Genomic DNA, 25583 nt, shown 5'->3' on the forward strand with positions numbered 1-25583 from the left:
TCCCACGTGCCTCTAGCTTTACCGACTTGGCCATATCGGTATTGACCGAATCACAAGACTGGTAAAGGATGGTCCTTTGGATTTTCTAACCGTAGAAAATCTTCCCACTTGTGAGCCTTGCCTTCAAGGTAAGATGACTAAGCCACCATTTGACGGTAAGCCTGAAAGATCTGGAGGCACACTTGACATAATACATACTGATGTATGTGGTCCCCTGAGTGTTAGGACACGGAATCAACACGTGTACTTCATCACCTTTACTGATGATTTTTCACGATATGGTTACGTGTACCTAATGAGACACAAGTCTGAATCCTTTGAAAAGTTCAGAGAGTTCAGACAGGAAGTCGAGAAACAGTTAGGGAGAGAAGTTAAGGCCCTTCGATTGGATCAAAGTGGCGAGTATCTCTCTGACGAATTCAATGACTACTTAAAGGACAATGGGATAGTGTCACAACTAGATCCTCCTGCTACACCACAACTCAACGATGTTTTAGAGAGGAGGAAGAGGACCTTGTTGGACATGGTCCAGTCACTTCTCGTACGCTCAGAATTACCCACATCCTTTTGGGGATATGCATTAGACACTGCTATCTACGTGCTGAATCGGGTTCCTACCAAATCAGTTTCGAAAACTTCATATGAACTATGGACCGGAAGGAAGCCAAGTGTAAGACATTTGAAGATTTGGGGTTGTCTTGCACACATTAAAAGAACAAGTGTGGACAAGTTGGAATCCAAAACCAGTCGTTGCCTATTTATAGGCTACCCAAAGTGAGCAGAAAGTGTTCTGCAGTCGAAACGCCCAATTCTTAGAATCCGAATACATCATGGACACTCACCGTCAGGAAATAGTTCTTGATGAGGAGAGCTCAGGAGCAGTGGGAGATGTCCCACAAATTCCAGGTAGTGACCAACCCAGAAGGTCCACCCGGGTATCCAGACCACCAGTCCGATATGGTTATGACCAGGATACCTACCTCGTGGAAGCCTTGACTAGTGAAGAGGATCCCGTGACTTACGCGGAAGCTATGTTAGACATAAATTCCCAGAAGTGGGTGGAGGCCATGAGAGCTGAGATGGACTCGATGGAGACCAATGGAGTCTGGACTCTAGTAAATCCGCCCTCCGGGGTAAAAGCAATTGGTTGCAAATGGATCTACAAGAGGAAGAAGGGCCCCGATGGCAGGATTGAGACCTACAAAGCTCGCTTGGTGGCGAAAGGGTATACTCAGAAAGAAGGCATCGATTATGAGGAAACCTTTTTGCCCGTGGCCATGCTTAAATCCATTAGGATCCTGCTAGCTGTAGCAGCGTACCATAACTACGAGATTTGGCAAATGCATGTCAAAACCGCGTTCCTGAATGGAGATCTTAATGAAGATATCTACATGCAGCAGTTGCAAGGCTTCATTGCTGCTGGTCAGGAACACATTATATATAAACTCAATAGATCCATATATGGACTTAAGCAGGCTTCTAGGAGTGGGAACATCCGTTTTGATTCTGCCATCAAAACGTTTGACTTTGAGCAGAATCCGGATCAGCCTTGTGTTTACAGAAATTCCAGTGGGGATAAGATTACCTTTTTGGTATTGTACGTGGACGATATCCTACTCATTGGGAATGATGTAGGAATTTTAACTTCGATCAAGGTATGGTTGTCACATCAGTTCTCCATGAACGATCTTGGAGAAGCTTCTATATACTGGGTCTTCGACTCTATAGAGATAGATCGAAGCGGATCATTGGATTATCCCAGGTTGCTTACATTGACAAAATTGTCAAAAGGTACAGTATGGAAAACTCCAAGAAAGGAAATGTTCCTTTCAGACATGGAGTAACTCTCTCCAAGAATGTATCCCAAGACTTCTGAGGAGATTGAGGGCATGAGAGACGTTCCCTATGCCTCAGCCGTAGGGAGCATCATGTATGCCATGCTGTGCACTCGCCCGGGCATAGCTCAGGCGGTGAGTGTGGTACGCAGATTCCAGGCTAACCCAGGGCAGGAGCATTGGACTGCTGTGAAGAACATACTTAAATACCTTCGAAGGATAAAAGAGTTTTGTCTGGTATTCGATGGTAGTTCACTACAAGTTTTGGGGTATATCGATGCCGATTTCCAGTCGGATCCAGATGATAGAAAGTCTACATCTGGGTATGTTTTCATGATAGGATCGTGTGTTGTTTGCTGGAAAAGCAACAAACAGGGGTCCACTGCAGATTCCACAACCGAGGCCGAGTACATTGCCGCAAGTGAAGCTGCCAAGGAAGCCGTGTGGATGAAGAAATTCATACACGAATTGGGAGTGATTTCGTCCAGCACATCACCCATCCCATTGTTGTGTGACAACAATGGAGCGATCGCCTAGGCCAAAGAGCCTCGGGCCCACTCGAAGTCAAAGCACATCAAGAGGAAGTACCATGTACTGCGGGAGATCATTGGTAGAGGGGACGTCCTAATTCAGAATGTAGCATCAGCGGATAATGTGGCAGACCCATTGACTAAGCCACTGAAACAGAAGGTGTTTGAGAAACACGTGGAAAGTATGGGACTCCGGCTTGTACCAGATTGGACCTAAGTGCAAGTGGGAGCTGTTAGACAATCTTGTATGCCCTTAACTTCAATCGGATTTGATGTACTTTTATTATTTAGTGGAAATAAATTAAAGTGCATGTTGGATTCATGTTGTTTGGTGAAATTCTGTGTAAGACCCTAAAACTGGACACTTATAGAAACTTGTGTTAGTTGTAAATGTTCAGAGCCATTGGATAAGTCTGGGGAGATTTATCCTGCCAAGGCTGATACTGGTGTGCCACCAAGTGTTGGGATGGCTTGTTTTGGCCATCAGGGTAAGACTCAAGGCACATGCAGTATGGATGAAGAGCCTTGGGCTAAAGAGCCTTGGGCTCACTCGAAGTCAAAGCACATCAAGAGGAAGTACCATGTACTGCGGGAGATCATTGGTAGAGGGGACGTCCTAATTCAGAAGTAGCATCAGTGGACAATGTGGCAGACCCATTGACTAAGCCACTGAAACAGAAGGTCTTTGAGAAACACGTGGAAAGTATGGGACTTCGGCTTGTACTGGATTGGACCTAAGAGCAAGTGGGAGCTGTTAGACAGTCTTGTATGCCCTTAGCTTCAATCCAAGCTGATGTACTTTTGACATTTAGTGTAAATAAATAAAGTACATGTTCGATTCATGTTGTATGGTATATTTCTGTGTAAGGCCCTAAAACTGGACACTTATAGATACTGGTGTTAGTTTTAAATGTTCACAGCCATTGGAAAAGTCTGGGGAGATTTATCCTGCCAAGGCTGATGCTGATGTGCCACCAAGAGTTGGGATAGCTTGTCTCAGACATCAGGATAAGACCCAAGGCACATGCAATATGGGATTGCTTGAACCCTTGAACCATACCAGATTTCCAGTATTGCCCTAGACCTTGGAGACAGATGGGCAAAACTGGAAAGTTACACCTGACCCCTAGACTCAATTATGACACATCACTAGGTGTCGGATCGGGCTATCTTTGATGTGTCAATTAGTGAGATCCTTAGTGGGGGTCAAAACCTAGACATGTTGGGGCTGTCTGAGAATTCATCTGAGTGAGTGGTCATAGTGACACGATCAGCCCCTTTGTCGGACAATGGTAATGATCGGGAATGCACTCTCTTTGATGGAAACCAAACTGCCGGCAGTTGATTTCAATCGTTGGAATTTTGTTTTGCAAAAATAAGATATATATATATATATATAGGTACGGTTTCAAAAGATTTGCAAAAGGTTTTAATTCCTGGGATCCATGTGAGTAGAGAGTGCGGCATTGTTCCTTGCAGCCGAGAGAGAGGTCTTCTCTTGTCGGGCAGTGCTTGATCATTAAGGGCTGAGAGGTTAAGTGTAAGACCATTTAGGATAATACCTTATGAGCTAATCTTGCACCTAACCACAGTCCTTGGGTTTTTATAAGATGGCTTGGCCTAGGGACCACTTAATGTAAGTGTTGGGCCCATAGGGTCCATGTGATGGGCTCAAGGGGGTCACTGAGTTTTTCAGTGAATTCGGCTGGGCCTTGTAATAAAGGCTGGGCCGAACCCATGTGGCTGGTGTGTAGATCAATGTTTGGGTCCCACGCCATACAAAGAAGCCCAACTGGGTAGCAAGTTGGAAACTAATTAAACACTGAACACTTAATGGGCCAAAAGCCCATTTCGATCTGGGCTGATATGATCACTAGTTCATGGGGCGAATCTGAGGTTAGTGTTAGTAAAAGGATTGGGTCTTTGACCTTATCCACTCTAAGAGACCAAATTCAAATTAGATTTGAATCTGGTAACCTCCTCATAAGATCAGGAGTTAACTAACTTAATCTGCAGATAGGATTAAGATTAACCTCTATCCAAATACTGATTTGGATTGGGATAACTCCCAAAATGTTGGGAGGTTTTTTAATCAAGAAGAAAGAGGAGAAAACCCTAGCAGAAATATCAGATTTCGAACCAGGGGGTTTGAGGAAGCAAGAAACACATCCTGCAATCTAAGATTTGATCTCTCACAGACTCCAAAGAGAAGAGACAATTCTGCCCTCTTCGTCCCTGGACTTCTCCTCCTTTAGCCGCCGCCACTACCTGTTGGAAGATTGGGTCTTTGCAACAACAGGAAGTCAAGAAAGTAGTTCTTGACAATACTCTTGCAATAAAGACAAAAGGATTCGGTGTTCAAGGTTTCCAGAGGATTCTTGTGAAGAATCCAGTGTGTAGGACGCACCCTGCTGGTTCCGTTCCATCCACAGTTGTGTCATCTTCAGCAGGAGCAGATTTTGGTTACTTCTTTGGGCGTAAACACCAACTTTGGGAGATATTATTTCTCCGGATCAGGTATAATCCTTCTTGTTTCCTTTTGGTTTAGATCTGGTTTGTTTATGGTTCAAGTAGGATCCTTGAATAAAGTATTCTAAATTTAGGGAATATGATTCCCAATTGGAAGAAGGTAGGAAATTTTTTTGAAATTCGCCCCCCATTCCGCACCCTTCTTGGCGTCCATTAGATGGATCCTACCATTCTTTCAGGATCTACAGGTAATTCTATTTCTCTTAGCCTCTTTAGACGTATTTCAGGAAGCATCCAATTCGCCCATTGTCTATGCCTCCTCCACCTCCAGCAACAGTGACTAGTCATTCCTCTCCACCCAACACTACTATAAGTACAGATTCTACTCCCGAGGATTTGCCTTCATCTATTCCTTTGTGTCGGTCATCTTGTATTTCTCGTCCACCTGATCGCTATGGCTTCTTTTCGAGTCATAGCTCCTTCTCAGTTGTTTTGTCATCCACAAATATTCCTAAGTCTTATAGCTAGGCCGTAGCAATTGAGCATTGGAAAGATGCTATGGATTCAGAGGTTCAGGCTTTATTGGAGAATGATACATGGGATCTTGTCTCTCCTCCCCCAGATGCCTCCATAATTGGTAGCCGGTGTGTTTACACCATGAAACTCAAATCTAATGGCACTGTTGACAGATATAAGGCCCGTTTGGTTGCTCAAGGCTACAAGCAAGAGTATGGAATTGACTATGATGAAACTTTTGTGCCTGTAGCCAAAATGACAACAGTTCATTTGCTTCTAGCCATGGAGAGTTACAGTTCACCAGATGGATGTCAAGAATGCCTTCCTCCATGGAGAGTTACAGGAGACAGTTTATATGAAACCACCTCCCAACTACTGTGACAATCCTCAGTTGGTGTGTAAACTGAAGAAATCCCCATATGGCCTTAAACAAGATCCACAAGCTTGGTTTGATCGCTTCTGTACAGTGGTGTTGGAAGCTAGTTTTCAACAAAATGCTTCAGACTACTCTCTCTTCACTCTCAAGTGGACTCAAGGATTGACTTGGTCTATGTTGATGGCATCCTTATTACTGGAGATGATGTGGATGGTATTAACAAACTCAAACTTTTGCTTAGTAACTCCTTCAAAATGAAAGATCTTGGGCCAATAACATACTTTCTTGGACTCAAAATTCAAAGATGTTATCGTGGTTACTTTGTCAACCAACAAAAATATGCTTCTGATTTGGTGACCCTTGCTCGCTTGACTGACTCTAAACATGTTGATACACCTCTGGAGCTTAACTGTAAGTTGAGTAAAGATGAAGGTGATCTCCTTCTTGATGCAACCCTATATCAACAACTTATAGTAGTCTTATCTACCTAACCATGACTAGACCGGACATTTCCTATGCGGTTCAGATTGTAAGTCAGTTTGTTTCTGCTCCACGTCAACCTCACTATTCTACAGTTCTCCGGATTATTCGTTATGTACAGGGTACACTATCACATGGCTTATTTTTCTCATCCTCTTCATCCACACAGCTCTAAGCTTATGCAAATGCCAACTAGGCAAGTTGTCCTGACACTCGTCGCTCTACTACTGGCTGGTGTATATTCCTTGGTGATTCTCTAATTTCTTGGAAATGCAAGAAACAACAAACAATCCAAGTCATCTACTGAAGCCAAAGTACAGAGCCATGTCTTCAGTATGCAGTGAAATAATCTGGCTTGAGGCACTACTTCATGGCATGAATATTGATCACTCATCCGTTATTCCTCCATTTGCTGACAACATGAGTGCAATCAAGATTGCAACCAATCCTGTCTTTCATGAGCGCACTAAACATATTGAAGTGGATTGTCACTTCATTCATGACCTTCTCCATGCGGGTTACATCTCTCTCCCACATGTCTCATTGGGTCTACAGCTTGCGGATCTCTTCACCAAAGCCATGACCAAAGCCCGACATAATTTTCTTGTGGACAAACTAATGCTTATACCCCAGCATCAGTTTAAGGGGGAATGTAGAAGAACTATTGAAGGGTAGTTTTGTAATTCTACTATACTTTATTATTCTTTCTTGTATTGTAATAGGCGTGTACTTTAGTGTACAGTTCTTTTCTTCTCTTTGTAAGGACAATCTTGTCCATTTACCTAAGATTAATATAAATATCTCTTTTCTGGGTTGGTTCGATGAGATTAATCAACCCTAACAGATCTGAACCTCTGTCACTTTCCTTGCTCTTTCACTTTCTCACGAACTGACATCACCTTCCCAGTGTACCGGTCCTAGACCAAGCAACCATCATGAGAAAAAGTAAGTATTACCATCATCAACAAGTTAACCAACATATACTAGATTAGTAGTAAGGTTAGGAATAAAAGAGGTCTTTGAAAGATGGAAGGACATAGTGAGTGAAAATCTTAGGGACAAATCATTACTACCAATGATGTTTAATTATTCACCTTTGCAATAACAATGTGTTTATAATGAATCTTAGTAAGGTAGTTCGGCTTATTAGGATAGACTCTTGTCATATGATTAGTAGCTCTAGAATCAATAATCCAAACATGTGAAGGAGAAAAGCAATAACTAGAGAACTTATCAAACAAGCCAATAGCAGAAACGGAAGAAGAGAGCAGATTATACCAATTACCAAATTTTGTTTTCATCCATGGATACAAAAGAATCACCTTTAATGCCAAAGTGATATTAGAAGATGGCCCTCTATTACCTGATGCACAAGGCTGAATTTTTTTTGAGCAATCTTAGGTGGCCGAATAGGAAAATCTGGAATTATGTGACCATGTTGTTTGTAGTATGTAGAAACGTTCTTACAATTGAATGCAGTTTGTTTCTTATTTCCATGTGCTATAAAGGCAGTGTCAGTTCTAGAATCTACTACTTTTCCATCCAGTCCAGTAGTGTCAAGAGTCTAGTCTCTTCCCTTAGAAATTTCCCCATTACTGAATCTAAGTCTGGAAGAATTTCCCTACTCAAAATATTAAACCTAATTATCCCATACTCAAGTCAAAGCCTCATGAAAAATTGATTCACCTTTCTTTTCTCAAAATGTTTCTAAAGATATTGCACACGCTCAGAAGAATCTGAAGGGTCAATATGTAATAATTCATACTCTGCCCATAAGTCCAGAAATCCGACATAATACTCATATCTTTCTGTCCCCTTGACAATAAGCAAATATTTCAAATTCGATATGACATTGTTTAGACATATTTGACTGATGGTAAACTTTCTTTAGATAGGCATACATTTCATATGTTGTTTGCATCCTTCACATAGGCACAGCAATATGGGTCCTCTATAGAACTCAGTATCCAAGATACTGGTTTTCCACTATCGAGCTTCCATTGCTAGTAACTAAGCTTTGGCTTCAGATTCATCTGGTTTAGTAACTTTGCCATTCGGATAACTTTCCAAGCCTTTTCCCTCAACAAAGTAACCAAAGTGGAATTTCCACATGCCGTAATTTGTCCCATCAATTTTCTTCAGGATAACATCAACCTTGTCAGCCATCCTAATGAATTACCACAGTCCAGAAGAGTAACAAATACAAACTCTAGGCCAAAAGAAGAACAAAACAAGGTTGCCACCCAACCAAACCACATTCAGACTGAGTAACAGTGATATGAATAGTCCAACAACACCCAAGAGATCAAAACTCAATAAAAACACCACCCAGGCAAAGGTATTGAAAGGTGACAGTCCAAGAAAGGCAAGTTCACTGGACTGTCAACAATGGATGAGGGAAGAAGACCATTCAAATCTAATCCAATCCAAGAACCAACTGTATAAATACTTAAAACTGACCTGGGTGACACAGAATCTGGAGTTTAATTTCAAGTTGATTGGTGCAGCCAATTAAGAGAAAGAAAGAAAACTTCAATTCTGACTGCAGTTTTCCAGAAAAATTCAGGAAACATCATGCTGAACAGAACACCTACTTGAGGTCTTCTAACCAGATGAATAACAGTCAATTTAGCTGCCATAAATCTTCTTTCAATCCTCTAATAGCATATTTAATCAAAGGCAGGTTTGTAGGACCTGCTTTGTTACCATGTCAACCCTAGTATAAGCAAGGAGAAACAGTTTCAGGGGTGTCGAGTAAATCAGTCAACCCCACCCCAAAAGGCCTCTTGCATACTAAAGAGAATATATTATGTATATTTACAAATGTGTCCTTATGGGGCTGAAAGAAAATAAAAGAAAAGAAAACAATAAAGCTGATATATACAGTGTACAACAAGGGCTATCCTAATATGATGTATCAAGTATCTTCACAGGACCCACGTCCATGAAGCCCATAGATGTTGGGTAGGGCAAAGAACTTGAGTCATATGCCTTTAACCCCTTGAACAGAGACGAGACTTGGGCTTTTAAATTACCATGTGACTGACAAGGGAGGGATATTGATGGACGGTAATTCCGGTCCATCATCGTCCTCTCCGTTAAGTTTTTGGCAGAAAGAATTGGAGATGACTGTTAACAGACACCTTTGAGACGATCCTCAGGGAACTTAGGAGGCTAAAATTGAGAAGTCAATAGAGGAGGTTATGGGCGAGTTACAAGATTCTCCTTTTCGCAATGGGTTGTAACAGGCTAATGAGAAAATTAAAATTGATTCTATTTTGGTCATTGCAGATAGAGGGGAAGGTACTAGAAAGAAGTTGGAAAAAAGGAAAAGGAAAAGGTAGAAAGGGACTTTAGGAAGGATGTAAATGAAAAGGAGAATAAATCAAGAAAGCAGCAGGAAAAGGATGAACTGGACAAGAGAGCAGATGGAAGGGGAGAAATGAAAGGGATTGGGGTTAAAGAAACAAGAGTATACCAAACAAAAAGGACTTATAGAACGAAACCTATTGAAGAGGGCCAAGGTTTAAAATTTAGATATGATATGCCCGATACAGGGCGTATCGTATCGTATCTTTGAAAAACAGACATAGGATACGCATGGAAATTGGGCGTCTCGTCTTTTTTCATGCATATCGGACCGTATCGGGGGTGTATCGGTAGCGTATCGGTAGCGTATCGACAAAAAAAGATACAGCCAAAAACAGAAAAAAAAAAAAATGAAGGGGGAAAGTAAAATTCTTTTCCCTGAAATAAGCCTTCTTTCACTCTCAAATGACTCTAAAACTTCAAACCTCATTCCTAGAGTGCTAGATTTGCAAAAATTTGCAAGAAACAAATGTTAATAGTTAACTTTTTTGAAGATTTTTCAAATTCTGAAAAAATATGGCAAAAATAGGTAAGTTTTCTCAAGTTTTTGTAATACCTTATGATTTCTCTTTTTTTATTTGAATGTTTAAATTTATGTTGATCTACATTTCTTATATTCAAAATCACAATAATTTTGTGTTATTAGTAGATTTATGAAAATTTCATGAAGATATTTGGGGAAAATATAAATTAACAAAAAATTTAAAAATGTAATTTTTTCTCTGCCTATAAAGACTAAATATGTTTTAGATCTATGGATTTATTTATCATATCCATAGAGCAATTTAAATTTCTTCTTTAATATGTTTTTATTTTTTTTATTTTTAGAATTAAAAAATAAATAATAATTAATTATATTTTATCATTTTATCACAATAATTGAATATATTATAATTCTATGAATGATCTATCATATCCACAAACCAATTGAAATTTCTTCTTTAATAATTATTTTTTTATTTTTTTATTTTTAGAATTAAAAAGTAAATAAATAATTAATTATATTTTATCATTTGATCACAATGATTGAATATATTATAATTCTATGGATGATCTATCATATCCACAAGGTAATTGAAATTTCTTCTTTAATAACTATTTTTTGAATACAATATATAATGTTTATTTATTTTTTATAATTTTTGGAAATAAATAATAAATAATAATTCTTTAAATAATAAATAAATTATTAATTATATTTTCACTTAGAAGTTAATGCATGTTTTATGGATGGATAGGAGATTTGGGTTTTTCCCATCCCATAAAACATTAAGACTTAAGAATTATAATTTATAAATTATAGTTAAGCATAGGATTTTTAATGAAATTATAATTAACTACAATACATTTCTTCATAAAACCATTAAAATATATTAATTTAATGTGTATACACCTCATTGAGGTCTTATATTTAGTGTTATTGATGTATTTTTATGATTTATTAAAGTATTTATAGTGGTTTTGATAGCGGAGCAAGTTTTTAAGATGAATGAAGTTGTAGAACTTAAAAGGATAATGATAATCTTGGGGAGAATAAGAGTTTTGAGGTCATTCCCGTCACAGCTAAAAGTTTCATACACCAAAAAAATAACTGAATTGTGCCAGTCTCAAAGGTTTTTGCTAGATTGAGGGGAGGCTTAGTTCGGGTTGGAGTTAACAAGTTATTGGGGGAGGGGTAAATTTAGGAAAATGTTCTAAAATGTGAGGCGTGATGCGAGGTGTTCCACTACCTAGAGGGATGAAGTGTAGTTCAGAACGTAAAGAGGTGCAAGCCTCTCGAACACAAGGAGGTGTAAACCTCCTTAAGAGGGGGGGTGAGGAGAAAGAAGAGGAAGGAAGATCTCATTTTTCTCTATTTTTAATAAAAATCTTTTATATTAAGAAGAATGAAGATGCATAGCACTCCTTTTCTTTTCTTTCTTTTTCTCCTTTTTTTCATCTTTTTCTTTCCCTTCCCTTTCTTTTTCTTTTTTTTTTTTTGATAAATTCCTTGTTTTCTTTTTTTCTTTTTCCTGTCTTTTTACATGAGGCGTGCACGAGGTGTACACCTCTAGCATGCCTCAGGAAAAAAGCATATGAAGCATATGCCTCATAGGTGTCAGCAGGCATATGCCTCGGGGTGTTTTGGGGGCACCTCCAAGCGTACACCTCCCAGGCCTTTTAAAACACTGGTTCAGGGGCTTCAGGTGTCGTCTTTCGGTAGGTGGTTTTGTTAGTTTTTAGGGGTTGTTTGGTTGTTTCCTGGTGTTGGGTGATGCTTTGTCACCCTTTTTTATCAATATGCTTTGTCAGCCTTTTGTAATCCTTTTCTTTAGTTTAATAAATTTTCCTCTTTATTCATCTTCCAAAAAAAAAAAGTGTTGTTGGTATAGTTTATTTCTAACAATACAGAATACCAAGGAAAAAAAAAAAAAAGCAGTAGAGACACACCCATCCAGCAGATGCCTTGGAATGTAACCACTTCGAGAGTTTCTTATGCGATGACTTTTTGATATCAAGTGTGGTACCTGGAGGTCTGCAAGGCAATACATGGTTTGACCTAGACACACATCAAAAAAGTGACAGGAAAAAAGATTAAAAAAACATTGTTAGCAGAGAAATAGTTTGAGACGTGATTGAAAAAAGTATATTACCAAGCTTTAATGCATTGATTCAAAGTGAAAGCATATCCATAATCCACTTAAACATACTAATTCAGGCACTTCAGGCTATATATATACACACACACACAGGTAAAATCACAATCACACAGACCAAATCCAATATGTCCTTATGTACCAAGACCTGTAAAGCATCTTGGAAAAGCATGCCCTACCACAGTTATGTATCATGAACATATTATGTATGAAACAGTTCTGACAATTTTTTAAAGCTTTTTTCTTTTCTCTTAGTTCTGGCAGAGAAATTCTCTTAAATATGGTGTAAGGGTGTAATTATCCTTTCACTGTTATTTTTTTCAGACAATATATATACTAATGAAGTGAGTACTGCCCACTAATAATTTTGGTTGGTGGTGGTTCATTTCTCTTCTCTATTTTTGTCCTTCCTCTCTTATGCTGCTCTCTCCTTATTCCTTATTATTCTTTGCACATGACATAGAAACTCACTAAAGCTATCTCTAAAAATTGATATCCCCCTGATCATGATAGCAACCAGTATAAAAGTTTATTTGTCATATCAGATTGTTAGACAGTTTTGTATGCCCTTAGCTTCAAAACCATTTGTTTGCAAATGGTTTTAATTCTCGGGATCCATGTGAAAGGAGAGTGCGGCACTGTTCCTTGCAGCCGAGGGAGAGGTCCTCTCTTGTCGGGCAGTGCTTGATCATTAAGGGCTGAGAGGTTAAGTGTAAGACCATTGAGGATAATACCTGATGGGCTAATCTTGCACCTGCCCACAGTCCCTGGGTTTTTATAAGATGGCTTGGCCCAGGGACCACTTAATGTAAGTGTTGGGCCCATAGGGTCCATATGATGGACTCAAGGGGTTCATTGAGTTTTTCAGTGAATTCGGCTGGGCCTTGTTTTAGAGGCTGGGCCGAACCCATGTGGCTGGTGTGTAGATCAATGCTTGGGTCCCACGCCATACAAAGAAGCCCAACTGGGCAGCAGATTGGAAAGTAATTAGACACTGAACACTTAATGGGCCAAAAGCCCATTTCGAGGTGGGCTGATATGATCACCCATCCATGGGGCGAATTTGAGATTAAAGTTAGTAAAAGGATTGGGCCTTTAGCCTTATCCACTCTTAGAGACCAAATTCAAATTAGATTTGAATCTGGTAACCTCCTGATAAGATCAGGAGTAAGCTAACTCTACCTGCAGAAAGGATTAAGATTATCCCCTATCCAAATACTGATTTGGATTGGGATAACTCCTAAAAAGGAGGTTTCTTAATCAAGAAGAAAGGAGGAGATTTCGATCCACCTTGTAGAGGTATAGGATATCTCCTGCAAATTGAGATTTTTTTCTCATTCATACTCTCCAGAAAAACAGAAAAAGCAGTTCAGCCTTTTTCGTTTTGGAGATCTCCTCCTGCCGCCGCCATCTGCCATTGCAAGATTAGATCTTTGTAGAAAAGAAAGTCAAGAAATCTGTTCTTGACATCAGTCTTGCAAGAAAGACTGAAAAAGATTCAGTGTTTAATGCTTCCAGAGGATTCTTGTGAAGGATCTAGTGTGTAGGACGCACCCTGCTGGTTCTGTTCCATTCACAGCTGTGTCATCTTCAACAGGAACGGATCTTGGAGCATTCTTTGGGCGTGAACACCAACTTTGGGAGATACTGCTTCTCCGGATCAAGTATATTCCTCCCATTTATCTTTTGGTACAGATCTGGTTTGATTATGGTTCAAGTAGGATCCTTGAATATTGTATTCTAAATTAGGGAATATGATTCCCAGTTGAGAGAAGGTAGGAAATTTTTGAAATTCGCCCACCCATTCCGCAACCTTTATGGCGTCCATTAGATGGATCCTACCATTCTTTCACAGATACACTACACAATTTCTAAAAACCCAAATCATTGACTATAGTGGACAAATGAGAGTGTCAACCTGGTTGAGCCCATGGTATAACAAGGTCAAATGGGTAGCCTTATGTCATGGAAAATTGGAACCATTATCTTGAAAGGTCACACTACTATTTTCTAGAGCTATAACGTGGGCCCCGCCACCCACAAGACAGCACAGCCCAGAATGGTTCGGGCCATGCCTAGCTTAGCCTGAACCCCTGTGCAGTGCAGGAATGGGGTTTTTGAGGCCCAAGGGCCACCACGGCACAGCCCACACAAACATATATTTAATAATATGTATATTTACATATAAATGTAATAATAATTGTATATATATACATATACTAACATATTAGTATGTAAATATATATGTATATATAATAATTATTACATATATATGTATATAAATTTTTATTTGCAACGTTATTATACTATTTTATTCCAATTTTATTGTAATTTTTTTCAATTTCATATTATTATATCATATATAAACAATTGTAAACATCAAAATTCATATTGAATAAAGTTTTAAGATTTTTTTTCAATTTCTTGTCTATTTTGTTCATTTATTTTAATTTTTCGTTATTTTTCTAATTTTTCTAAAAAAATGTATCAACTTGTGGCATGGGCCTAGGACCGTGCTGAACTCCCCTCTCGGGGGATTCATGCCAAGCAAGCACGGTCCACTACAATGCAGGTGACCCGTGAAAGTTTACACCTCTACTATTTTTAGGAGTATCCCACTCAATCTAATAGCCACACAGCACACAAAAAAGAAAAGATTTATTAAAAAGTAAAAGAAAGGGGTTGATTACAATCATTGCCAAGGTGTTAAGATAACACCCAAATCAACACCATTCAGAGTAACACATTGCATCAAAATAAAAAGACAGAAAAAGCAAATGATCTCTCCCCTACTTGAAAGCATTGTTAGCCATCTCCTTCAAACACTTCTTGCTCGTTTCTTCCTCATTCAACGCCTCTCATCCTTCATCTACTATGTTCTTCTTTAGTCTCTCTCCCTTCATACTCTTTTCAAAAGCTCTTCTTGCAAACTCCTCCCTGCCCCAGAAAAACAAACCTAAGCACTTGCCGACCCTAACATCCTGCCACCCAAACTCTCAATCTCCACTCCTCTCTTCTCCTTACTAACTAAGAAACCTCACCAAATCCCTTCTCTACATTACAACCACCCTCCTTTTCCTTTTTCCTTTTCCTCTCTTCTACTTTTTCTTATAAACTCTCTTGTATTTGTTTGTAGGACCAGCCCCAACCAGTCCTTTCAATCTTAAAAAAACTTTAGTAATATGAACTATATGAGACTTACTTGAAATCGAGCTTTCTTCAATACCCCCAAATCACCAATGGCTAGGGGTGAGCAAGAAAAACCAAAAAACCAAACCAAATCGAAAAAACGATAGAAACCGAACCGAAAATCCGGTTAATCAAACCTGTCAGTTTGGTTTCAGTTAGGTATTTTTGAAAAACCAAAGGTACTGATTCGGTTTCAATTAACCAATATAGAAAACCAACGGTTAACTGAACCGACCGGTATACATATATTTCTATATATTTTATTTATACTTATGAATATTATATATATCTTTTATATATATTTTATATTGTCTATATATTATAAATTAATAAATATGTATTATATATATAAATATATATTTATAATAATATAATATATTATTTATTATTTAAAATATAATATTTTATATATCTATTTCTAGTTTTTTGTTATACAATTAGATTTTTAATAATATATATTATATTTATAAATATAAAAAAAAACTGATAAACCGATGAACCAAACTGATAGTTAACCAAATCGGTCAACCGGTTAACCGATCGGCTTTGGTTCGGTTTCGGATACCGTTTTTCCAAAAAACCGGTAATACCGGTTCAATTTCAAAAATAGGCCCACCAAACACCGAACCATGAGCACCCCACCAATGGCTCCTTTGTTCACAATTTTTCCCTTCCAACCCAAATCAACTCCATTCCTACCAACTAGGACTTCGATTTTTAAGTATTTCTCATAGTCTTCCGACAAGCCACTCTCACCCTCTTTGCCTGTAAGGCTGCAACCTTTACACAGCAATTGACTTCTAAAATTTTATCTTCACCCCTAATAGAGACGTCCCCTCCTCTCCCTTCCCTTCTTAACACTCCTTTCCCCCTTTAGAACATCCTCCATTTCTGTCTTCCATTCCTGCCTCATCTTTCTCCCTCCTTCCACCTCTTCTAACCTTGCAGTAACCCGGTCTGTCAAAACTAATCTCCCCCACATGTAATGCTTCAGCTTGAACCTCAACCAAGAAGGAACTAAAACAAATCATGTTTTTTGATGAATAACAAAAAGTTTATTGATTCAGAAGCAACTTTAGAGTGAGTACATACATCATCCCAACGAGAGGCACGAGCTGCAGCCCCTCCTTGAATCTTACAAGTAAACTAGGAAAGAAAAACAAGAATCACAACTGAGCCCAAAATATTTCTTCCCTATTTACCCCTTGCTTAGCTAACACATCTGACAAAGTATTTGCCTGCCAATCAAACACCAACAATACCATATCTGTTTTGGTGTTTCTAATTAGATTTCTTACCATTTCCGTCTTTTCCATCCCTCAAACCTCTCACATTCCAACTGAGAATCTTTATCCCTCTTCCCCTCCCCCCTCTTTACTCGTTCTCGTCCAAATTTTCCTCTTCTTCCTCTTCCTCGTTCCACCCCTTGTTTTTCTCTAGGATTTCTCTTTTTCTCTCCTTCTCTTCTTTCTTCTTCTGCTCAAATTTATCAAACGCAATTTTGGCAAAACCTACCCCACCCTAGAAGACTAATCCAAGTGATTTCCCAATCTGAACCTCCCTCTCTACCAACTTTTCTATATTAACCTCCCCATCTTGTATTACCTCTGAATCAGTTCGAACAATTTGAGGGGAGTGCATGGTTACCTCCTCTCCTTCCCCCTACCTTGTTTTGTTAACTCCCTCTCTACCAACCAGGTTTTGATGTTTCGCCATGACTCCATTGATTACAATGGATAGACATGTCACAGCATGAACAAACACACAGTGCTATTTTACAAAAAAACGTGAGCAATAATGCACCACTAGTAAATAATAAGGTAAGATGATTAAATCCACTAGAATAAAGCTCTCAAACCAAGAAGAGGGGCCAGAGAACATGAGTATGTATGTGTCTCTGTGCACATGCAGAGGTAGAAAATAAAAATTATAAATAGGAATGGATACACCTCTGGTTAATAATAAGATACGATGACTGTAATCAAGTAATTTATGAGAAAGAGAGAAGGGATAAGAAGCAGAGTATATATTATATATATTACCATAATATGCTTCCAGGCATTGGTAAGTATTTATCTGTCACACTTGTGCGCAAGGCTTGCAAAAGGCATTTGTCCAAAAGCATATCAACTTCTTCACTAGATAGAGCATGTTGTTCCTTCTCACCATTCAATTCTTCAGTGGAAATATCATCAGTTGCCTTCAATCCACTCATTTCTGTGGATATTTCTTCTATAGGATCTTTAATATCAGTCTGTATTGAGGTAGCAAGCTCTTCTTCTTGATGGATATCTTGGACATCCACCAATTCCCCCTTTTCTGCCTTGTCAGTGCCATTTTGTTCATCACTAGAAGCATTGTTTGCATCTGTACATTTATCAGATGTTTGACAAACTGGTAATAAAGCAGGATCTTGAAGGACAACATCCTCCAAGAATCCTGCATTTGGCACATAATGGTCCTCTGCAGACTCCCTGAAAGAAACATCCACAAAAGTAGAGCACATGTTCAAGTTAGAAAGCCTACTTGAACAACTTAGTCCAAAAACCAAAATCAACTTCCACCCTATACTTGCCAAAGTGAATCCCTATAGTAATGTGTTATACGCAAAGCCTTTCCTCTTAAACCAACTTTTAATGCTTCTGCACTGCTCATGGTAGTAGAACCAACCTGCACAAGGTTTGCTCTATATTCAAAAAAGGAACCCAAACAATGTGTACATATCTGGTTAACATTGTGAATTATAAATCTGGTAACGACAGCAACAATGCTTTCAACTGTTGGAGAACTGAAGCTCAAAAATACTTACAGCAATAGGAGCTGGATTGCTAGGGACTTTTACAGCCCATGGTTCCCCTGCTAAAAATGAAGGTAGACCTTCTGCAGGTATACTAATACCAGGAAACATCAAATCTGCACCACCAATCACAAAACGAGACACCTCACCACCCTTGAGAATGAAAGCCGGTAAGAGTTCAGGAACCTTCCAGAGTGCATACACTGCAAAAAATGAAAGACATAAGCTAAATAATGCATGCAAAAACAACATTGTATTACAAATAAATTAGGCAAGCACAAGAATTAGTGTAGCCTGTACATCGTCAAGCATTCTTTACAACCATCGGAAACCAAACCCAACTCTTCACATGCTTTCTGTGCAAATAACATACCATCAACAAGGAAGCACAACAATTAAACAATTTAAACATGCAACAAGACATAATCTCCCCACCCAAGGGCCGGATCTTCTAATTCAACCACAGAATCAAGTTTTGTCTTTATAAGTACATGTAGATAATCAAGACTGCTATTCAGTCTTGATCACTAAGAGATTTCAGGTTCGATGAGAAGAGAATATGAAGAAGATGTAAAGGGAAGAGTGGAAGAAGAGTAATAGAACACAGAATTTTAGGAGAAGAACAGAATCTCAATCATTCTGCCGCCGCCACTTTAAGATAGTATAAATAGGTTATCTCAAGTTACATGGAAGGACATATCTGCCCTTGGTGTTTACATCATAACTGCTCACAAATAACAAACAATATAAAACTGAAACTGAAACTGAAACTAGAAATAACAGAACTGAAAAAAATAACAACCACAGCTGTGACTACCCTACGGACAGAATGGAACCACAGCTGTGGGGCCCACGTCACTGTTCTCTACACTCCCCCTCAAGTTGGGAGTATATGTTCATCATTCCCAACTTGGATAGATCCGCCTCTAGTTTCTTTCTTGATACGGCTTTAGTAAGAATGTCTGCTAGTTGCATACTGGATGTGATGTAAGGGAGGCATACTTCTTGAGATGAGACCCTCTCTCGCACAAAATGACAGTCAACTTCAATGTGTTTGGCTCTGTCATGCTGTACTGGATTATGTGTTATATTAATGGCGGCTTGATTATCACAGTACAGCATCAGAGGCTTCTCATACTCAATACCCAACTCCTCAAGTAGAGATCTTAGCCATAGAATTTCAGCCATTCCATTGGCCATGGACCTGTATTCTGCTTCAGCACTTGACCGGGAGACAACACTTTGTTTCTTACTTCTCTAGGAGACAAGGTTTCCTCCCACAAGGGCACAATATCCCGAGGTAGACCTTCTATCATCAATACTCCCAGCCCAATCTGCATCAGTATAAACCTCCAACTTCATGTGATTGTTGTTCTTGAAAAGTATGCCCCTACCTGGGCATCTCTTCAAGTAAGCTAAGATTCTTTCTGCCGCAAGAAGATGTGTGGTTCTAGGAGAATGCATGTACTGGCTGACAACACTAACAGCATAGGTAATATCTGGCCGAGTGAGGCAGAGATATAGGAGCTTTCCCACCAGTTGTTGGAACATAACTTTGTCTTCCAGAGGCTCCCCACTCTCGGCACTAATCCTGTGATTCTGTTCAATTGGTGTATCTGCAGGCTTGACACCTAACTTTCCAGTTTCTGCCAACAGGTCTAGAACATATTTCCTCTGAGATATGAAGATCCCCGGTTTGGATCTAGCAACCTCAATACCCAAAAAATACCGAAGTACACCAAGGTCCTTCACCTCAAATTCTTGTTGAATAAGCTGTTTAAGAGACTCAATCTCATGGCTATCATTCCCTGTGACCACAATATCATCAACATATACTACCAATAGTGTCAAAGAGGACTCCACCCTCTTGATGAATAGGGTATGATCTGATTGGGCCTGTACATATCCAAACTTCACAAGTGCTAGTATGAATCTATCGAACCAAGCCCTAGGTGACTGTTTCAAACCATACAAAGCCTTGTTGAGCCGGCAAACCTTCTTACCTACTTCTACATCATAGAACCCAGGAGGCAAACGCATGTAAACTTCTTCCTGCAGATCTCCATTCAGAAAGGCATTTTTCACGTCCATTTGGTATAAAGGCCAGATGTGACTTGCTGCAAGAGACAAGTGAAGGGATAGGAAACCATCATATGGACGCCCAAGATTGCGGAATAAAGGGGGGGCGAATTTCAAAAATTTTTCTTTCCCTTCAACTGGGAATCGAATTCCATATTTAGAAAATCATATTTTCAATGATCATTCTTGAACCATAAACTGAACCAGATCTGAACCAAAAGGAGAGAGAGATAATACCTAATACAGAGAAATAATATCTCTCAACCGAGGTGTTCACGCCCAAGGTAGAAACCAAAATCTGCTCCCACTGAAGATGGCGCAGTGCAGGGTGGAGCAGAATCAGCAGTGTCCTTCCTAGGAACTTGATTCTTCCCAAGAATCACCTGGGCGGCTAGTTAATACAACTCCTACCAATCTTTTCTCCAAAAGATTGGAATCAAGATCTGATCTTGATTTCTCCCAAGCAATGGAGATCGAACAGTTATAGGCGGTGGCTGCAGGAAGGAGGCGGCTAGAGAGAATTTGCAGCATGCAGAATTCTCTCCTCTGTGATCTCAGCTCTGAAGACAAGACTGTTGCTGGTGATTGTGTGTCTAAAGGCTGCCGCCCCCTCTTCCTTTTATAGACTTAAAGGGATTAGCTCCTAATCCCATTAGGAGTTGCTAACCCAAATCATATCTGGATTAGAAGTCCCTTTAAGATAAGTGATAAACCTTATCTTATCTGCAGATTAGATCAGCCAGTTCCTAATCTAATTAGGAAGTTTCCAAATCTAAATCTCATTTAGATCTTGGACTCTCTAAGTGGATAGGGTGTGGGCCCAATCCTATCATCTGATCTTATCTCAGAATTCGCCCCTTAAAGACTAATCAAATTAGCCCAGTTCGAAATGGGCTTAAGGCCCATTTAGGGTTATGTATTCATTAAACCTTCCAAACTGCTGCCCAGTTGGGCTTCCTTGTATGGCGTGGGACCCAAACATTGATCTACACATCAGCCACATGGGGTCAGCCCAGCCTTTGTTACAAGGCCTGGCCGAATACACTGTTATGGACAGTGCACCCCCTAAAACCCATCAGATGGGCTCTATGGGCCCAACACTTACCCTAAGTGGTCCCTGGGCCAAGCCACCTTGTAACACCCAGGGACTGTGGGCAGATGCAAGATTATCCCATCAGGTATTATCCTCAATGGCCTTACACTTAACTTCTCAGCCCATAATGATCATACACTGCCCGACAAGAGGGGACCTCTCCCTCGGCTGCAAGGAACAGTGTTGCACTCTCTCAAGTATGGATCCTGGGAATTAAAACCTTTTGCAAACATTTCAAAACCATAATATATATGCTTTTTATATCTCATATAAAATATATTTTGCAAAACAAATCTCAACGATTGAAATCGGCTGCCAGCAGTCTTGGTTTCCATCAGTGAGAGTGCATCCCCGATCATTACCTTTGTCCAACAAAGGGGCTGATCCTGTCACTATGACCACCCACTCAGATGAATTCTCAGACTGTCCCAACATACCCAGGTTTTGACCCCCGCTAAGGATCTCACTGATTGGTATATCAAAGACAGCTCAATCCGACACCTAGTGCAGTATCACAATCGAGTCTAGGGGTCGGGTGTAACTTTCCAGTTTTGCCCATCAATCTCCAAGGTCCAAGGCAATACTGGAAATCTGGTCCAGTTCAAAGATTCAATCAATCCCACACTGTATGTGCCTAGGGTCACCCCGGTAGCTAAGACAAGCCACCCCAACCGACTTGGTGGCACCACAGTGTCAGCCTTGTCAGGATAGTTCTCCCGAAACCGACCCATTGGCTGTGAACATTCTAAACTAACACGAGTCTCATTAAGTGTCCAGTTTAAGGGTATTACACAGAAACATACCAAGGGAACATGAATCAAATATGCACTTTTATTCATTTACAATAAACTCATAAAGTACATCAATTTGATTGAAGCTAAGGGCATACAAAACTGTCTAACAACAAGAGAACTCGAATAGTAGTCATCTTGGCTACTGGTGCAAATGTCTCCAAGTAATCTATGCCATAAGTCTGTGTAAACCCTCTTGCAACTAACCGAGCTTTGTACCTCTCAATAGATCCATCTCCATTATGCTTCACCGTAAAAACCCATCTGCATCCGACTGGTTTCTTTCCTTTTGGCAAATCAACTACCTCCCAGGTATTGTTCTTCAACAGAGCATCCATCTCAACTTGCATTGCATCTTTCCATTCAGGGACGGATGGGGCTTCTTGCATTGTTCTTGGAATAGAGACATTGGAAATGGAGCTAAGGTAGGACCTGTAGGTAGGAGATAGACGATCATAGGATAAAAAATGGGAAATACAGTGAGTTGTGGATGTGGTACAATGTCGTTTCCCTTTACGGACTGCAATTGGAAGGTCAAGATCATCTGTAGGGGAAGTCTCTGTGGGCTCTATGACTGAAGTATCTGGACCTGGAGCTGCAGATAAGATTGGAGCTGGTCTGGACTGCTGATGATCAGGATCAACCTGCCTGCACCGCCTGTGATAAACCCTCAACTCCTGATCCCACTGACCACCCTCACCATTGCATCTTTCCCTCAACTCCTGATCCCTCTGACCACCCTCACCATTGCGGTTCTCATCACCCAATGGAATAGGTAAAGGAACTGCCCCACTCTCACTGCTCTCCCCCTGAAGACAAGAACTCAAACCCCCACTCTCACTACTCTCCCTCTGAGGGGCAACCCGAGGATAATAGGGTGTCCCCTCAAAGAAAGTGACATCCATGGAGACAAACTTCCTCCCGGAGACAGGATCATAACGACAATAACCCTTTTGAGTTTGTGCATAACCAAGGAAGATGCATTTGGAGGCTTTAGGTTCGAACTTGGAGGGATGGGGTCCAAGAAGCTGAACAAAACAAGTGCAACCGAATGTCTTAAGGGGAATAGAAAACAAGTCCTCACGTGGGTGTAGAAGCGAAAAAGGAGACCGCATATCAAGGACCCTGGAAGGGACCCGATTAATAAGGTATACCGCCGTGAGGATAGCATCCCCCCAGAAGCAAGTAGGGACATTGGAAGTAAACATGAGGCTTCGAGCCACTTCCAAAATGTGCCTATTCTTCCTCTCGGCAACTCCATTCTGCTGAGGTGTATGAGGGCAAGAGCTCTGGTGGAGAACCCCATGATGATGAAAATAAGATGTCAATGATTTGGCAAAGTATTCCTTTGCGTTATTAGATCGAAGAACTTTGATCTTGGCATCAAATTTGGTTAGAATCATTTGGTGAAAATTTTGGGTCAGGGAAGGTACCTCATCTCGTGAACGCATGAGATAAACCCAAGAGAACCGGGTATGGTCATCAACAAATAACAAAAAAATATCTGTACCCACCCATGGAAGGGATATGATAAGGCCCCCAAACATCAGTATGCACAATATCAAAAGAATTATCACTCTTTTTATTACTCAATAAATAAGGATTTCTACAATGCTTAGCAAACTCACAACTTTTACACTGTAATTGAGACAACTCAATAGACTCAAATAAAGTAGGAAACAGACTCTGTAAAGATCGAAAAGACAAACGACCTAATCGGTTATGCCAAAGCATAACCGGACTCACACTCTGAGAAACAAAAGATAACTTCTCTACTGACTCTCCCTGACAGAACCGCTCCCCGAGCAAATAGATCCCATTCGTCTCACGGCCAGTCCCAATCACCTTCTGCGTCTCCAAGTCCTGAAAAACACATCGGTCAGGGAAGAAGGTTACTGAGCAGTTCATATGCTTGGTAATACTACTGACTGAAAGAAGGTTAGTATCAAGTTTAGGCACATGCAAAACAGATGTTAGGGACATAGTATCTGAAAGCTTGATGTCACCCTTCCCAGAAATAGGAACCAATGAGCCATCAGCAATAGATACCTTATCTCTACCAGAAGACAAATGGTAAGTAGTAAACAGTGAAGGCAAGCTAGTCATGTGATCAGATGCACCTGAGTCTATTACCCAACAAGGCTCAGTAGTACCTGGAGCTAAGGCATGATAGGCTGAAGCTCGAGTACCTGAATGAGCGAAAGCAGATGTGACAGGGGCTGATGAAGGCTGTGGTGGCTGAGCTGAATTTCCTACCTCCTTTTATAGCTGTATTAAGGCAGCCCGAACTGCAGCTAAGGTCTCCAAAGATGTTCCTTTTGTGCCAGATGAGGATGCTGAATCAGTGTTCATGGCTACATGAGCGGTGCCCTTCTTGTTTCTTAATTTCGCAGGAACCAAGTGAGGATGCAGTTTCCAACATGTCTCTTTTGTATGTTTGGGTTTCTTACAATGTTCACATAAGTTCTTGTCTTCCTTCCTCCTGTCCTTCTTTGAATCACCCCCTGATTTGGGTGTAGCCGCTACAAAGGCTGATACGGGTTGCATCATAACCTTCCTTCTGGTTTCTTCACTGTGTACAAATGAGTAGGCCTGAGAGAGAGTCACACTATCTCTAGTCAAAATCTGCTGCCTCACAATATTATATTCTGGGTTCAGTCCCGCCAGGAATTCAAACACTCTGTTTGTCTCAATGTGCTTTCTATGGGTCTGAGCATCTTTGGGACTCTCCCACTCAAGAGTCTCTAAGTGATCAATCTCATGCCACAGGGACTTCAAAGTAGAGAAGTAGACTGATACCGGTTTCTCTCCTTGTTTAAGGGTACTCACTTCACATTTCAATTCATATGCTCTAGCAACATTAAGGGGTTGGGAGTAAGTTTCTTTCATAACATCCCATATCTCCTTGGCTGTCTTTGCCCACAAATAGTTCCGGCTAATATGAGGCTGCATAGAATTACACAGCCATGTCATAACCAAGTAGTTTTCTTGCATCCACTTGGTGTATGTCGGGTCTCCCTTGGAAGGTTCTTTCATATCTCCCAGGAGGTACCCTAATTTACCTCTTCCACCAATAGCCATCATGGCTGATTGGGCCCATTCCAAATAGTTTGATCCATCAAACTTTACGGTCATAATCTGACCACCCATCTCAGAAACACCACCATAATTGATGTTCCCAAGACTGCCTTCTCCCTGAATCTTAGGCTCCATTTCTGTTAAGTCTCAAAAACAGTATTTGAGTCACCAATCACACTCAAAACAGTATAGACCTGATCTGTATTGTCAGTGTATGCGCACAAAAACGAAGTGATTATGATCTAAAACCAACTAGCCAACACAGCAGTATCTGTCCGTAGGTCTCTAACCCCCTTAGAACTCTGAGAACAGCTCTAAAACAAAACTGATATGCTAGGGAAAGTC

General features: G+C 40.2%; 1 protein-coding gene across 3 annotated transcripts in view; it reads right to left on the bottom strand.

Moving 5' to 3' along the window:
* The window catches only part of LOC148852837 (eukaryotic translation initiation factor SUI1 family protein), a 94939-nt gene that overhangs the window by 53738 nt on the left and 15618 nt on the right, over nt 1–25583 (bottom strand). For 2 of the 3 annotated variants that reach the window (XM_088944708.1, XM_088944707.1), the window contains 4 exons: nt 18210–18400; nt 17976–18070; nt 17443–17874; nt 12006–12114 (listed from right to left, as the gene is read on the bottom strand). In XM_088944708.1, the coding sequence (XP_088800834.1) occupies nt 12006–12114; nt 17443–17874; nt 17976–18070; nt 18210–18400 (827 nt within the window). Of the gene's footprint in view, nt 1–12005; nt 12115–17442; nt 17875–17971; nt 18071–18209; nt 18401–25583 lie in introns of all 3 variants that reach the window. The other variant, XM_088944709.1, reaches the window with a different exon arrangement.

Source organism: Nelumbo lutea, chromosome 5, assembly GCF_056320005.1.
Source record: "Nelumbo lutea isolate HS-2025 chromosome 5, American lotus-T2T, whole genome shotgun sequence".
NCBI lineage: Eukaryota > Viridiplantae > Streptophyta > Magnoliopsida > Proteales > Nelumbonaceae > Nelumbo > Nelumbo lutea.